General features: G+C 41.9%; 1 protein-coding gene across 1 annotated transcript in view; it reads right to left on the reverse strand.

Moving 5' to 3' along the window:
- The window catches only part of Ufm1 (ubiquitin fold modifier 1), an 8782-nt gene extending 2553 nt beyond the window's left edge, over positions 1-6229 (reverse strand). The window contains exons 1-5 of the mRNA XM_031373816.1: positions 5919-6229; positions 5784-5840; positions 3213-3270; positions 2206-2245; positions 1283-1315 (exon numbers count right to left, since the gene is read on the reverse strand). Of these exons, the coding sequence (XP_031229676.1) occupies positions 1283-1315; positions 2206-2245; positions 3213-3270; positions 5784-5840; positions 5919-5920 (190 nt within the window). The 5' untranslated portion in view covers positions 5921-6229. The remainder of the gene's footprint in view (positions 1-1282; positions 1316-2205; positions 2246-3212; positions 3271-5783; positions 5841-5918) is intronic.
- Between the last annotated feature and the right edge of the window lie 9709 nt (positions 6230-15938).

The raw sequence follows: 15938 nt of genomic DNA on the forward strand, positions 1-15938 counted from the left end.
CTACATCTTACCTCTAACCCATCATCAGCCCTAATTCTACATACTTACTCCTATCTCCACATACTTACCCTCTCCTTCTCATACTTACTCTATACTCCGAATTCTCTCAGCCCCCAGCCCTTATGGGTTAAATACTTTCCCTGGTCCCAATCAGCACCAGCTACATGGCAAAGTATAATAGGCTGCGGGAAATTCATACCAGCTTGCATCACAAACTGGAGGCACTCAGGTTCTCCAACTAATGGCTTGATTATCAATGCTCTCTGCTCTGGCCGGAAACCAGGTGTTCAAAATATATGTATATAGGGTGGCAGCTGCGGCTCCCCACAATTATAAACAAGCTCAATGATGCACATAACTCAGTTTAGAAAGTGACTTAAAGGGTAACGTGAGAGTAAGCAAGAATTCAAATTAATATAAGCTAACAAAAACTTCTAGAATCAAAAAAAAAAAAAAAACCATCTACTTCCAAATCATACCTGATTAGTAATACAGTGCCTTACAATTTTCCACAAATAAAACTTTCAATTTAAAGTATAAACTTAAGATGATTGATGGAGGTAACAAAAATCTGCAATTGTATATCATTCTTCATTGGCTAGATCTTTGATTTTTTGTGGCCTATAATTTTTATAAATCAAAATCTTCCAAATACAATTGTTTAGAAGCCTAGTATTATTCAAGAATAAGGCTACATTATATTAAATAGCACAGCTTCAAAGTATTAGTTAGAACAGCAGCCCAAAGAAGGCATCTGGAGAACTGCAGTCTTCCCACAGTTTAAGAGCACCTTTACTAATGTTAGGCAGTTACCCCACCAGTGGGCCAGGGCACCAGCATTTCATGCTGAGCTATGTTCATGTGGCTCATCTACGATAATGCCTTTGAGATGTCCGTGGCTGTAGCTATTTAAAGGAATGGCGGCTAACACTCTTGCTGGCACTTTCTGGATGCTAACCAGGAAATATCCAGACCTGAAGCAATTCACTGACTACCTCAAAATCACTTTAAGAGGAGGGGCAGTCAGTACCCGGCAACATAGTCTTACCTTCAGACTTCTTTGTTATATGCATTAAACATTTTCAATTCCTAAACCATTATAATCAGGCTTGCATTTACTTGTAGTGAAAACCATAGAACATTAGCATATATAAATGAAATTATCAGTGAGTTACAAGGAGACTGCCACATAAGCTTTACACAGCTCTGTCTTCTGAAAAATCCTATCTAGTTGAAATGAATAAAATATTCTGTTTCGATGGGCACACAAGCAGACACTTACCAGCAGTCTGTGCAGGATTTATTCCTATTCCATCTGAAAAATAAATTATAAATCATGTAAGCTATTTCTAAAGCTAAAACAATTTAACAGTAATGAGATTTGCCAGAATATTGCAGCTATGGGCATAGGCAAAGGCCGAACAACTTCATTACCAGAACCCAGACAACAATCTCTTAGGTGAGTCACCTGTCTGAAGACACCTCCCCTGAGTGTGTGCTCATAAGCACCACAGGAGACAAAGGATACAGCAGAATGTTTGCAGAGCCGCTGTACCCAGCAGGAATGCCACTGATTGTTACCTGAGGTTTTGGAGGTTACTCTTTTAAAGGATTCTCAGAGCTTTTCATAACTTAGGCTGGAGACATGCCTGGCAAACCAAGAAGTCTAGTATGACTGAGAGCTGCTTAGGTGATGGGTCTTTTAAGACAATCCTTTTATGAGATAAGAAGTTTGGGCGTGTGGAAAGTGACTTGCTAAAAGTGCCTTTTGTGGCCTGAAGCTGTCGGGGCTTGGGCCTTCAGAGGCTACTCCCTGCAGCTGAGGCACCTGAGGACCAGGGGCCTCTGCTTCCTTCAGTCAAGCACCGGCAATAAACTCCTCGGTGCAATGACTCAACTCTCTGTAGAAGACAGGGGTTTTAATCCCATTCTACTACTGTAATAAACAGTGTCATTTCTTGCTGGAGAAACAAACACTATCTGTAGTCACTTCTGCTGTGGGGTAGCAGACAAGTTCCAAGGTGAGGGAGGCCACAGGTCATTTTGTTCATGTTCTAAACATTTCCACTGAAAAATCTTTAACTTTCCAGAAAGTTGGCCACTCTTCAATGTGACAACACGCAGAAGAAGTAAGAAATCCAGAATACACTAGGGGACTTGGGGATTCAACTCACAATGTGCTTAAAGTTTAAGGTGAATTCTTACCATTAGTAATAATTGCACTTGTAGCTGCAGGAACTTTAAACTAAAAGGGAGAAAGGAAAAAAACATGTCAATATACTCACAAGGAAACATGAAGGACAGAGTAAGGCTGCAGCCCCTATTATCACTTAGTCTCTAATCTAAGAGCCCGCCGCAGAAGCGACGCTAGCAGAGGAGCAGGTTACCAGAGCACAGAGCAGTGGTAGAGCTTGGGGTAGACACAGCCTGGGTATGCACACAGCACAGGGGCTGGGGTGGAGGGGCAATAAAAGAACCAAGGGATTTGCTGTATGCCATGCAGGAGACTAGCAATGCCACTAAATCAGAAAGTTTAAGGCTCCCAAATCAAACTCTGGTGCCACTGGCCCAGATCACCCTACACTTCTGAGTGCTGTGCCTAGAGACGCTTCATAAACAATTCTGATAATTCCAGATAGAAAATCATTTCTTAAAAACAGAAAATACCAACATGTTTTTAAAAAACTAGACATTTAGCTGGGCGGTGGTGGCGCTCGCCTTTAATCCCAGCACTTGGGAGGCAGAGGCAGGCGGATTTCTGAGTTTCGAGGCCAGCCTGGTCTATAAAGTGAGTTCCAAGACAGCCAGAGCTACAGAGAGAAACCCTGTCTTGAAAAACAAACAAACAAACAAACAAACAAAAAAACCCAAAAAAACAAATTTTTATCAAAAGTACACATACATACTTAGTATACCCAATTCAAGTGGATATAATAATTAGCTCTTACAAAAATAAACCTGGTACATTCACTACCAAAAAAACTCTACACTTTTCATCTGCTGCTTTAAACAGATTTGTCAACTTATCCAACTTGTTGTTTTCTAACTAGAAGATAGATTAACTTCTGGGCTTGTGACTCCTTTAGCATGAGCCCAGTAATGAACACAGGAAAATGAGGAGGGGAAGGGCACAGCACATGCAGATACACAGGAGACAAAAGCCAGAAACATGCCAAATGCACCCACAAGGCACTGTGAGAACCCACACTTACTTCTTCTGCTGCAAACTTTAGCACGGCTGTGAACGGTGTACTTTCAGGAACACTGAGACTGCAACAAGAAGAGTTTAACACAGTTCACTGCACAGCAGATGGGAACGCTTGTGTGGGCGGTGAAGGGTGTCTGTGTCAAGGCAGCGTTCCGTGCACTGACACTGGAAACTAAATGCTAGAGAAGCAGAGGCCAGAGGAGGAACCATGGAACCACAGCTCCGCGGGAAAGCCAACACTCTGCAGGCAGAGCTCTGCCTTCTCTTTTTTTTCATGTTTCCATGTGTTTAAGGTTTATTGTATGTTATGTGTATGTGCCTGACTCTATGTGTGTACACTTGTATAAAGGAGCTGACAGAGGCCAGAAAAGGGCGCCAGATCCTTTGGAACTGGAGTCACTGCCAGTTGTGAGCCATCATGTGGCTAGGAATTGAACCTGAGTCCTTTGCAAAAGTAGCTGTGCTCTTAAGAAGCAACCAAGCCATTGCTCCCCCAGCCTGGTAAAATGCAGACCATGGGCAGACACTTAGATGAATTTTCTCTCTTCTTAAAGACAGGGTGTCTTTAAGAAGAAGCTAGCCTCCAACCCAGAGAATTAGCTTTCCTTTGCCTCACAAATGCTGGGATTATAGGGTGTGCCAGTGTGCCCAGGGGGAGATGGCTGTCAGCAAGGTCAACTTCTCCACAGCCTCAGTCTATTTTATTGCCTCTCATCTAAATTTTTAAAACAAAAATGTTAAAGAAGGCATTAATTAAGTACAAAAACCAGACACCTCTCAAGCAGAGAAAAACCAAAAACTTAGCTTTTTTATTTGTCATCACATAATCCATCAATGTCTTAATATTAACTACTGTCATAGAACATTTGTAGGGCTAAGACTGGATTCCTCTTCAATAGTCACACCATATAGTACTGACTTTCAGAAATGCAAATGAATTTTTTGTGCTAGCATTTTTCCTTCCAAATGTTACTTAATAACTTAAGTAGATATCTTGTTTTCCTTTCTTTCATTTCCTTTTTGGGGGTACTGGGACAGAGAATAAAGAGAAAATTTTAATAGTCGTTTGTTTAAATACAAAGGTTTTGGTAGTACTTTTCAAGTACTGGAGCAGAAAATCAACAGACTACACACACATGTGCATATAGCTACATGTGCATTACAAATAGACAGCACTGAACAGTGAACAAAGCTCACTTGGCTGCAGCGTATTCACTGGCATGGTCAATGCTCCAGGAAACTGATACTGGCACTGTCCTACTGTCGTTCACACACACCAGCAACCAGAGAATCGTGCCTTGACTTCACTTACCTTAATCCTGAGCAGAACAAACAGGTGGCCTGTACAAAGGGGCTTTCCCAACAGTAATTATGTGCTCTATGGTAAAGGTGTGGGAGATGGTTATGGGCCTTTCATGAAAATGACAGAAATTGCCTTTGACTTCTTTTGAATGGTGGGAAAAGGAGTTGTGGAAATTTTGAAATTAAACAAAAATACTTTCTGAGGATAGGAAAATGAAAAAATTTGGGGGAGCACAGTAGATTGCCAGTCATGAGGGTTTTTCATAAAACTCGTCAGTGCTATTGTAATTTTCTTCAGGAACAGAGTTAAGTGCAGAGAACACAAATTTGGTGTTTCACCAAGCAAAATAACTCCAAGCAAGAGGGGTGGCTATGAGATTCCTGGATGCTCGCAAGGACCATAGACTTTCATCTGCACAAGACATAAGTGGGCATGGCACTAGGGAGGCAAAAGTGACAGAAAGCTTTTAATGATTAAAAGAGTTATTGTAGAAGACACACTGCAACAAGTCGTCTAGAGGAAGAAAACACGGCCATCTGAAATCAACAGTTTAAAGAATGAGCCCTTTACCGGAGAGGTGAGGGATATGAAGACCACGTCAGAGATGGAAAGATAAGGGAACCACAGGCCACGAAGCCAAATTAATCACAGGTGGGAAGTTACAGAAAACGAAGACAGCTGCTATCAGCTCGGTTAGCTAGGCCTTGATGCCACCAAACGAGTCATGAATACGATCGATGGAAATCCTGGTCTTTTGCCAGTTAGCATAGGTCTTCCAGCTGCAGTAACTCAAGGGGTTTACTTAAGAATCATAATAAGATCGAGATGGGTAAACCGTATTAACCATCAACTAAACTGCTGAAGCATAAGGAAGGGCCCAAGAAGGACACAAGGCCCTACACCCACATTTCCCAATCCCGCTAAGTACTTTTTATGAAGATCCAAGTGTGTGTGACTTGGGGTTCAGCACATAGGCACCCAGTTGTTGAGTCTACACACACAAATCAAAAAAACAAAAACCTGAACTTAACAGTCGGACCTGTCAAAAGTCCAGACTTAGGGAGTCCTCCCTAACTTCCCGGTAACAGCTGGTCCAAGCAAAGACCTTAAAATCGAGTAAAAGGGTTCCATCCTTGTCCACTGTTCTTCCCGTTGCACCTGTCCAGCCAGCGCGTTGCGAGGGGGTGCTGGCTTTCAGCAGAAATGCTGCACCCCTCCTGTCCCCTTGTGTCCCGCCAGGCCCGACAAGCCCCAGCCCAGCCTGTCACTCACACTTTGTACGGCAGCCGCGGGTCCGACGTCAACGTAATTTTAAAGGACACCTTCGACCTGCGGGAGAAAACAAGAAGGCGTTACGGTCGGGTCCGGCCACGGAGTTAAGGCCAGGACACAGGGACGGATACTTACATGGTGGAAGTGCCTGACACACACCGCGCCCAGCCGCCCGCCGCGCTTCCTTGAGGGCCGGCAGCGGGGGCCTTCGCGGCCCACGTCGCCCTCTGGCGCGGCTATCCACACAGCGCCTGAAAATTGTGCCGATCTCACAGGTTACAGAAGGCCGCTAGCCAACAGTTAGGAATTTCAGCCTGAGTGTGTATATATCCAGGAGGTGAGGCGTAAAGGGTAGTTAAAGAATATGTTTCTACTTTTGATTGTTTATCGACACATTTTTAGTCAGGCAATATAATGGAGGTCAAAGAGAGTGGCCGCTAGGTCCCCACTGGCTGGTTACGGCGGAAGTAGGGACCGAGTCAAAGCCGGACGTGGCGGCGGAACTGGGGGCGGGACTCAAGATCCGGGCGGATGAGGAAGCGTTGCAGAGTTGCTAAGCAACCTACCAAGCTGCACAGAGTGTTACTAGAGAAGCTGGATTCAACTGCTTTAATTAACAGCATTCTTTGACCTAACATTTCGGTTAATACGATTTACATACGTATTAACCTTATAGTTTTCTTCTCATATTTCACACTTTGCTACAGACTTTTTAATAAATTCAAAAGAAAGTTATCACGATAAAATGATGCTGAGATTCCTGTTAGGGCCCAGAAGAAAAAATTTTATCCTAGCACTAGAAAGTCTTGGAGGACAAAAAAAAAATCATCACTACATCCCGTAGTTCTTAATGTGGCCAAATAGAATTTAACTATAATGCAAGGTTGCCAATCAGGTACATTTATTCAGCTTACCAATGAACCTTAAGCACTTGTGTTCACCAGGCACTAAACCAAAGGCTGAGCTCACTGTGTACACCAGACACTAAATCAAAAGCTGTGACCCCAAGGAAATCTGACATGTGTCCTTTAGAAACTATCAGTCAGTTGTATTTGTATAGTGAGTGGGGAAAGCTGTCTTTATTCTTTATCACAATGTAAACAAGATAAAATAAGCATTCCATCTCACAATAACTATACCTTTTAAAAGAAATACTGCAGTAAGTAGATGAAACCAGAAATAGGCACCGAATCAAGAGGGAGATCCAGTCAACCCTTAGAATGACTGGTAGGTTCTTCATGAGAAATATTGACAAGTAAGAAGCCCCCTTAGGAATATTGGAACTACATCTCATCTTTCCTGCAGTTCTGTAGTTAGATGATCTCTTATAATGTTTTCTACCAAAGGTGAGAATTCTGGTGCTGGCTGCAGGCAGCACTCCAATATTCTCCTGTTATATGTCTTGTAGTGAATCCAAGAGACATACACTGACCTGTAGGTACGGATATCAAGAGCTGTATCTTCTAACAGCTAAAGCACTACTAAAGTGTTTTCTCTGAAGACAAAATTGCCAATGGCGTGCACCTGTCTACCTGCTGCCATCTATTTAAATAACACAAAGTTAGAATACAAATTTCAGTCTGTTTCTAAGAATACATGTGTATTTTAAATAAAATTTGCGTTGTGTTACCTAGTTTGGTGTCTGCTCAAGTATGAAACCATGTGACACAATGCTGAAAAGGACACTGAAAGGGTTACATCTGGGATGGAAAGATGCCTTGTCAGTCCAGAGTCAATGAATACCACAAAGTCACACTGCACAACAAACCTCACCCAAGGGATTTATCACGAAGGGAAAACTCAGGAGGGTGACTGCCTCTGCTAGGATGAGAAGCAGAGAAGCAGCAGAGAACGGGGCAAAACACAGGGTTGATATAGGGTTTCATGAGGGGGAGATGGGACAGAGCTTTCCAGGGTGGCCTGGGATGGGAGGAAATATGTGGTCTGATCTTAGGGCAAACTCAGGAATTGGTGGAGTTTTTTTTTTCTTTTCTGTAGTACAGGTCCTAGCTATTCTTCCTCAGGGTTGGGATTGGCAGCTAAGGCCAGTAGGGAAGTGTAGGTGCTATGCCAGCCCATCTCTGGGGAAAGAGCTTACAGGGAGCCCGTGAGCATGGCAGGGAAAGCCTTCCTGCCACTCAAGTTGGCATAATTAGCCAACTAACATACTTTGTCAGTTTCTGTTATATGTACATAACACAGTGAAAGCAAGATTCAACCCCAAATGGTATGTGACTTCAATACTCAGATGCTGAGGCTACTCCAGAAATACTGTACTGTATCAAAATAAAGAGGAAAGACACTCTATTTTTTTTTTCCAGTTCCAAAGAAACACCAGGGACTGGCATATTGAAGGCAGTTTTGGAACAGATTTTGGGAGGGGCATATATAAGCTTCCTCCCAAGTGGCTCCACCTCTCTCCTAACCAAACCAAGTGCTGATTTAAGTCCCCTAAGTTATGTATGTATCAGTTGTTTCTTCTATCGTACCCCATGTTTGACTCCAAATTCTAGAGCTAGCTTCTTCACCTCCTCTAAGCATCTCTTTCACCTACTGGTTAAGTGACCTTTCTTGTTCTCTTGGGCCTCAGCTCCTCTCTTGGTCTACTTGCGCTCTTTCCTCTTCTCTTTCTTCTTCCTCTCTTGCCTCTCCCCACCTCCTTTCAGGACCAGGTTCAGTCTTGCCATATCCATATGCCTCTAGATGAACTCTCCCTTATATCTACAATAAGCCCCTTGTCTTCAGCAATACCTAGGAGTGGTCATGTCTTTGTTTCCATTCAATTATCAAAAGATAGTGAGAAGCACCTATTTGTAGCTGCTTACAATGCTCTTTTCCATTTTAATTCCTCCACTGACACCACATTTATGTCCTTAAGAATGGCCATCTGTAGTGCCCTGTGAGTTTCCCCTTGACTCTAGAAAGAATGCTATGATTCATATACGTTCAATGTTTTGTGTTTTAAAAAAGTTTATCAAGTCATTTTCAATTGGCAAATTTTATAACAAAAGGATCCTCTAATTTGTTGAAAAAATTAAATCCTAAAGTATCTTTAATATAAACAGAAGCAGACTCTGAAGTGAATTTTAATAGCTACTTGGGAACTATAGTGTTTTAAGACACCAGGCAGCATAAATGGACTTACATGTTCTGGAAGACACCCAATTAGTGTCACAGAGAGCCAAAAATGACTGCAAAAGTAAACTGTGTGACCACACTATATCTCATTAAAGTACAATAAAACACAGCAATGTTGTATTTCTAAAAGCATAGAAAATTATTCTTATTAAAAAAGATTAAGGACCAGTGGTATAGGTGTCTGGGAGGCTCTGGCTTCTGTGTGTGACCCCAGCACACACAGCAACAACAATGACAACAACATCAAACCCAGGGTCAGGATCAAGTTAAGTTCGCATTGCTAAATAGAAGATAGGCAAGAGTAGAGGAGCCTGAGAGGGAAATTTTAAAAGAAGCCCAAGCCCTGTTCCTATTTGTACCCCCTGACAAGCTATAGTGAAACCCTGGCCCCAGATTTCATGATAAAGCTTCAATTAAAACAAAGCAAAACTAAACAATAACCACCAGAATATCTGAAGTGACTCACAGCCATGACAACCATGGCGCCGAAAGCAGGGAACTTTAGGATGGAAGATCCCATCCGCAGGTCAGTTCTTCTGCTGTGTCAAAGTGGTAAATACCCATAGTGGTTAGTATGTTGCTTTTATCAGGAGTGTCTAATGTTCTTCTGCATGGGGGATTCCTTAGTGTAGGAAGCCATAGCATCCTTTGAACTCTTTTATCAAGAGAGTCCTGGATCCTGACAGCTCATGAATGTTCTCATTCAGGTCAACTTTCCTATCCAGAGTTTCTCAGCATATCTGAGGCTTTTAGGTCATTAATTCTTCATACTCTATTAAGTTCTCGCCCCTCAATAATCCACTAAAACTCTTTGGATTAGAATAATAACTCAAATCTCATCAAGACCTATTCTTCTATCAATTATGCAAATTACTTCACATAGGTGAGATCACAAATTACAGGCTTTAACTGTGACTGGCCTTGGCTATAAGTTAGAATTATAAGACTGTTATGTTAGATCCACAACACATGCAGTGACCACCAACACTCTACTGAGACTTTGTCTGCAACAAAATATTCTTCTAGGAACCAGGATCTCTTATGGAGAAAGTTAGAATATCAAAAAGGATATTGTTGGCCACATGTCCTGCTTTCTACCCACTTCCCTGATTCTTGCCTAAAATTCAGAGAGACTGTTTGAAGGCTTGTGATATTGACAGGTATGGGAATAGATAGATTCCATGGAAAGCAGATAAACAGGAGAAAGGGACCATGACTAGACAATAAAGATGGTGAATTTCCAAGATGGCTGGCTTCTTCCTTCCCTCCTGACCTGAAACAAAAGAGTGACAGGTTAAAATAAAGGCCTTGTGGGCTTTTTCTACCTTCAGGTCCCCTGATGATAGACTGGATCAACAAATCCAAGGCCAGATCAAGACATGTTATACAATATTTGTGGGTCAATCAGCTGTCCTGTCTTTCCTCAAACTGACCAATCCTAAATCACAGGAGGAAGATGCTTCAGAGACTTAAAACACCTAGTCCTTGCAATGAAACTAGATTTTGGCTTCCCAAATCTCCCCCTGGCTTTATGGAGGGGTTGGTGTGTGTGTGTGTGTGTGTGTGTGTGTGTGTGTGTGTGTGTGTGTGTGTGTATGTGTGTGTACACATGTGTGTGTGTGACTCTGCTGCACGCATGTTTCTTCACCCCCCCAAAAAAGCCTTTCTTCAACTGCTGATTTTTGTCTACTCCTGTTTGTGATGTTAAGGGATTTCTCCACTGCCACCTTTCATACTTAAAGGCTTTTTAATTCTTTAACTGGCAGAGTGAAGACAAACGCTATCAAGAACCTTAGATGGTAACACTGTGTAACCACGCTGGAGAGAGTTATAAACAGGATTACAATGAGATTAAAGATGACCTTGCTCAGTCTTGTGGGCCAGCATAGAAAGGAATGTCTGCTGAGCCAGCCAGTTGTCCAAGACACTGGCTCATCTTGGGCGAACAATTTCAGGAAGGAGAGTCCCCACTCCCTCTACCCCCAGATGCAACAATTTCTTCATTCCCAAGCTCCTCACTTTGCCTCTCCACAGGGTAACAGCCAGCTTCCCAACCCCCTCCCACTCCCCCACCCCCCGGTAGACCCTTCAATTTCCTAAGGAAGAGAGGCTGTACCTCACTGTGTGTGCCAATAAACACAGACCCATCTGTTGAAGGTCAGACTCTGGCCTCTTTCTGTGTTCTGTCTCTTTACACTGCCTTAGAAATGGAACAGCTCCTGCCCTCAAAAAATATGAGACTCCCCTTACTTCTGCCTGTGGGTCTTGATTTTCCTCTGTTCAGAGCCCCATCATTCTCTCCATCTATGGTTCCAGGGCTGGAACTCTCCTTAATACCCCATGCCATGCTGTTGTCTATATCTGTCCACAATGTTAATAACTCTTATAATAACCTCATCCCAGCAATCCATCCCAGTGTTTTTGAACTCAAACCTGAGAAATTTCAGTAATTTGGTGGTAAGAAACTTTGTAGAGAGGAGAGCTGATCTAGGGAATGTAGAAATGCTGTATTGATAGGAAAGTAATAGAAGGTTCTTTTACTGGTTCCTGGATGTCCTGTAAGACCCTGTTGAGCCTTAGCTTACCAAGACCCCCTGAGTGAACCGTGTGGAGCCTGATCAATGCAGAAGAAGCAAGAGGATTTTTCGTCCAGTGCACTGGGCATCCCAGACACTAAGGAAAGGATGCAACCCCGCACAGCTTGTTCAGTGAGCTTTTATACAATTTTAAGGGCAGCAGTCATTAAACATAATGTGACTGGTAGAACAGAGTGACTTTTTAAACTGATTGGTCTTCAGGGAATAAGGTGGCAAGGATTTCCTTTGTCTGAAGATGGGCAAAGGTCCACCCTGAAGAATGTGGCCCCACCGGAAGGTTGGTTCTCACCCTGTGATCTGAGGAATGTTAATTATCCTTTCCCTTCCGGAGAGTTCCACTATCTTCCCAAAGTTCCTGAGCTTATCTTATTAAGGAAATTCCTGGCCTCCTGGTGTTTTTCTGAGATGTTCCTGTTTATTAGGATCTTACAACAACTACAACAGCCTCTCTCCACCTGAACAAGACAGTACAAGATAGAAGAGACAGTTTTATTCAAGTTCAGTTTTGGAGTTGAGAGTACACACCTCACAGAAAATCAGTTTCCCCATCTTCTAAGGGGAAGGGAGTGGTTCTGGGGGCTGGGGTGGTATTAAATGGTGTGTTTGTGTGTGTGTGAAATTCCCAAGCTTGGAAAAGATCTTTGTTCTTGTGGTAATGCCCTGAAGGGCAGAGACAAAGGGCAGAGACTCTAGTGGTCTCTGGAGTTTTCTTATTAGCATACTAATAGGTAAAGGAAGGATGTCTCTGGAAGTTAGAATAACAAATTAGGATTACTTTACAAGTAAATAGTGGAGAGTCTAGAGAAAGAGCTATGTTTAATTTGCAAATCAACTTTCAGATAAGGGAAGCTATTCCTGATAATGTTCTCTTTTTTTGGTATAAATTCATTTCTGTTTTCTGTATAATTTTTAGTCTTCTGTACTACTGTTGGAATGTTAACATTTCTGTAAACCAAAGAGTATAATGAAATTCAGGTGTTCTCAAAGCCTGGGGTGCTGGCCATGGTAACCAAAAGAGGAAAATTATTTGCAGATACCAATATCACAGAATTCTAAATTATCTTTCTTACAACAGACATTTTAATTATAAAAATCAGGACTTGAACAGTCTTATATAATACTTAAAACTCTTCATTGCAGTCATGCTTCGTTTAATGGAAACATTTCTTAGAGATGTTAAAGTAGCCTATGATATAACTATTCCAAACATGTTTGGAATCTTCCCTATATATATATTCCAACAGACATGAGGTAAATGCTATCAACATTCCATTTTGCAAGAGGAAAGCAGCATACCGGAATTAAATAACATTTGAGTTTAACGAGGTGGCTGAAACATTAAATTTGGAAATATGGCACTGAATCCTCTGTTGTAGAAACCTCACCTGTGTGATGACTGAGGAAACTCCATTTTGTACTTGTGTCCTCCTTAGTAGCCATTGGCCTCTGCCCTAAATTCCTGAAATACGAGCTTCTAGCAGCCTGCACCCTTCCCAGTGTTGTAGTGTGGCTGTTTTCATTCAAGAGACGGGGAGATCAGGTAGAACTCTTTATGAATTTGAAGTTTTTAATTGAGCCACACAGACCTGTCTGGGGGCATGCACTCTTGTAATTACAAGTCTAGAGGAAGCCTAAGCTGAGAGGGCAGAGGTGGGTTATAAAGTTAAAAATCATATACATTTGGTACCTTCTGTTGACTGTGATGACTGTTAGCAAGGATTACAGATATGAACTTTTAATAAGAATAGGGCATGGTTGTGTCACCATGGTGTTTCTGTTTGATCAGAGAGGGGATCAGAAAGCCTTGTGGTTACAAAAGCAGAATAAAACCTGGCAGCAGAAGTTCCTTTAAGAACGAAACACACCAGAGTATCAGGCTGACCTCAGGCGAAAACATACTTCTCACGTTATTCCCTGCCTTGTCTTGGACATCCTAGTAGTCTGAGCTAGCATTCATCTTCTATATGTCACTTATGTGAGTATTGGTATCTGGTCCTGAGGACTGTGATTTCTAACAAATTCTAGTTACCCAAGGGGACTAGTTCAACCAGGATTCAAAACAGCCCCGGTTTGCTGATGGTCCTGTTTTCTCTCAGAGTCTGTCTAATTGTAGCAAATTTGTTAGCTTAAAATTATATGTTGCCCCAGTGTAGGGGAATGCCAGGGCCAATAAGTGGGAGAGGGTAGGGTGGCAAGCATGGAGAGGGGGGAGACAACAGGGGTTCGTTCTTGTTTTTGTTTGTTTGTTTGTTTTTTTGGAGGGGAAACTGGGAAAGGAGAAACCATATGACATGTAAATAACTAATAAAAAAATTGTATGTTTCTCCCAAGACTGTACAGAGTCCTCCTTGTCTAAAGAAGAGTGGGTTCAACCCAACCCCCTTCTATTCTGGGAGGACCATCTTAGCTAGAGAGTCAAATACCTCTTTTAGAGTCCTAATAGAGCATTCTAAAATTTTAAGGTCTTTGTCTACTTTAGCAGTAATAATTATTAGGTTTATTTGTTGTTTGTTTTGATTTGATTTGATTAGCCTGGGATGGGATAATTACAAGGGGTAGATACTGACATTTAAAAGGAGCACTAAGATGAATGAAATATCAAGACAGAAAAACAAACACCTGTGTTCTCCAGGTAAATTTTGGTAATTATGAAGTAATATCCCAGCCTTTATCTTGAGGAGCTCTCTTAAGTTTTGTTTTGTTTGTTGTTTGTTCATGTGGCTGGTACTTGTGATAGATACTAAGGGAGTCTAGAGGTCAACATGGCCTTTGGTATGTCAAGGGGTGCTCTAGGTAGCCATATGTCATTTATGTCAGAAAAGTGACTCCTGGTAGAGGGGAACTGGTCTCCTTTGGATGTACCCTTCCAGCCTGTGCTGAGGATAAGGAATAACATGCTTGTTGAGGTTTGGTCTGTTGCTATGTATTATAATGCTAAACTCTATACCTGAAGGTCTAGGCCTACTAGTGGCTTCTCACATTTACAAGCTTTTGTTGTTCAAACCTTGTTCCTTGATTAAAACTATTGGTTAAATAAAATTGGCAATAGCCAGTTACTATGGGGATTAAGGGTAGATGGGTTTGAAGTGACATGATTGGAGGAGAGAGTAGAGGAGGAGGAAGAGCAAGAAAGGAAGAGAGGAGGAAGCTGCCATGAGGAGGGACGGAAGATGAACACATGGTCAGGAGAAACAGCAAGTATCTGGGGTACACTGCTGGAGAGGTAGCCAGATAAGCAGTTAGAAGAGTAGATCAGGGGTTCCGCCCCAGTAATTGTCAAGGCCGAATAAAATAAGCATAGTCTCATTTATTTGTGAGCTAGTCAGGGATAAATAAGCTTAACTTGATTGTACTATACATACTCTTTTCAGTAACTGCTTCTCAGCAGATAATAAGACATCAGGGCCCAAGGAGGCTGGAATGCTGGTATAAGGCCAGGAGAGGATTCAGGCAATTTGGGATGGGTGGGGTGGGGTGGGGGTGGGGAGGAGGTGGTGAAAGGTGAGTGGGGGTGGGAAATTAATTAGAAGTGTCTGGTTTGTTGATGCAGCCTGACGAGACAGGGAGCAATCACATTATATCAGCTTTCAGGAAGTCTAGGACTCTCCAGTATTATAGAACCACCTGGGGCTGATGATCCCTTTGGAGAAGTCTGTAGTTTAGAGCTCATTCCTGAATTATGTTAATCATTTGCTGTGACAGATATAGACTAAGGACAGAAGGTAAAGTTAAGGAGCTTAGGGGAAAACACTACATTTGAGAATATCAGGCCCGTGGTCCTGTCAAGACCAGGGGAAATAAAAAGTCCACCTGCAGGGATAGGCAGAGAAACTTAAGCTGTTGACTGACATGACAAGGGCAGTCAGATATCTGGAGTCCATTTGACTTGTGACAGGTGGAAGTCACACCTTTCTGAAGTTTACATGAATTTACCAAAGTTTATAAAAAAAGATAAAAGCTTTAGATATATTAGTATGATCGTTGTTTGTAATCTGCATTGAAGGCTATATTGTAGAAAAACAGTTGACAAGGTTCTGTAAAGAGCTGGAAGAGACTCATTTTTGAGCCACAGCAAAAGCTTGGGGACTCAAAACAATGGTTCATGGTTAAAATTGTATGTGTGAGTGTGTATGTGTGTGTGTGTGTGTGTGTGTGTAAGATATGTTTTCATTACAATGAAAACTATTTTTAAATCTACATTTAGAAAATAACCAAAGTAAATTTAAAGTTTGAATCTACAACTAATATTAGTCAGTGTTTTGTCCTGGCTGGATTAATAGTTTATTAGGACTCCATTGACTAATATGTTAAAACTCTGAACCTTTGAAGTCTTAATATTATGTATTATCTTTTAAAATATGAAGCTTATCAGCAAGGCAAACCTGTCTGTGAATTTACATATTTCACCAGGAGACCTAGT

Source organism: Mastomys coucha, unplaced genomic scaffold (genome assembly GCF_008632895.1).
Source record: "Mastomys coucha isolate ucsf_1 unplaced genomic scaffold, UCSF_Mcou_1 pScaffold16, whole genome shotgun sequence".
Taxonomy (NCBI): domain Eukaryota; kingdom Metazoa; phylum Chordata; class Mammalia; order Rodentia; family Muridae; genus Mastomys; species Mastomys coucha.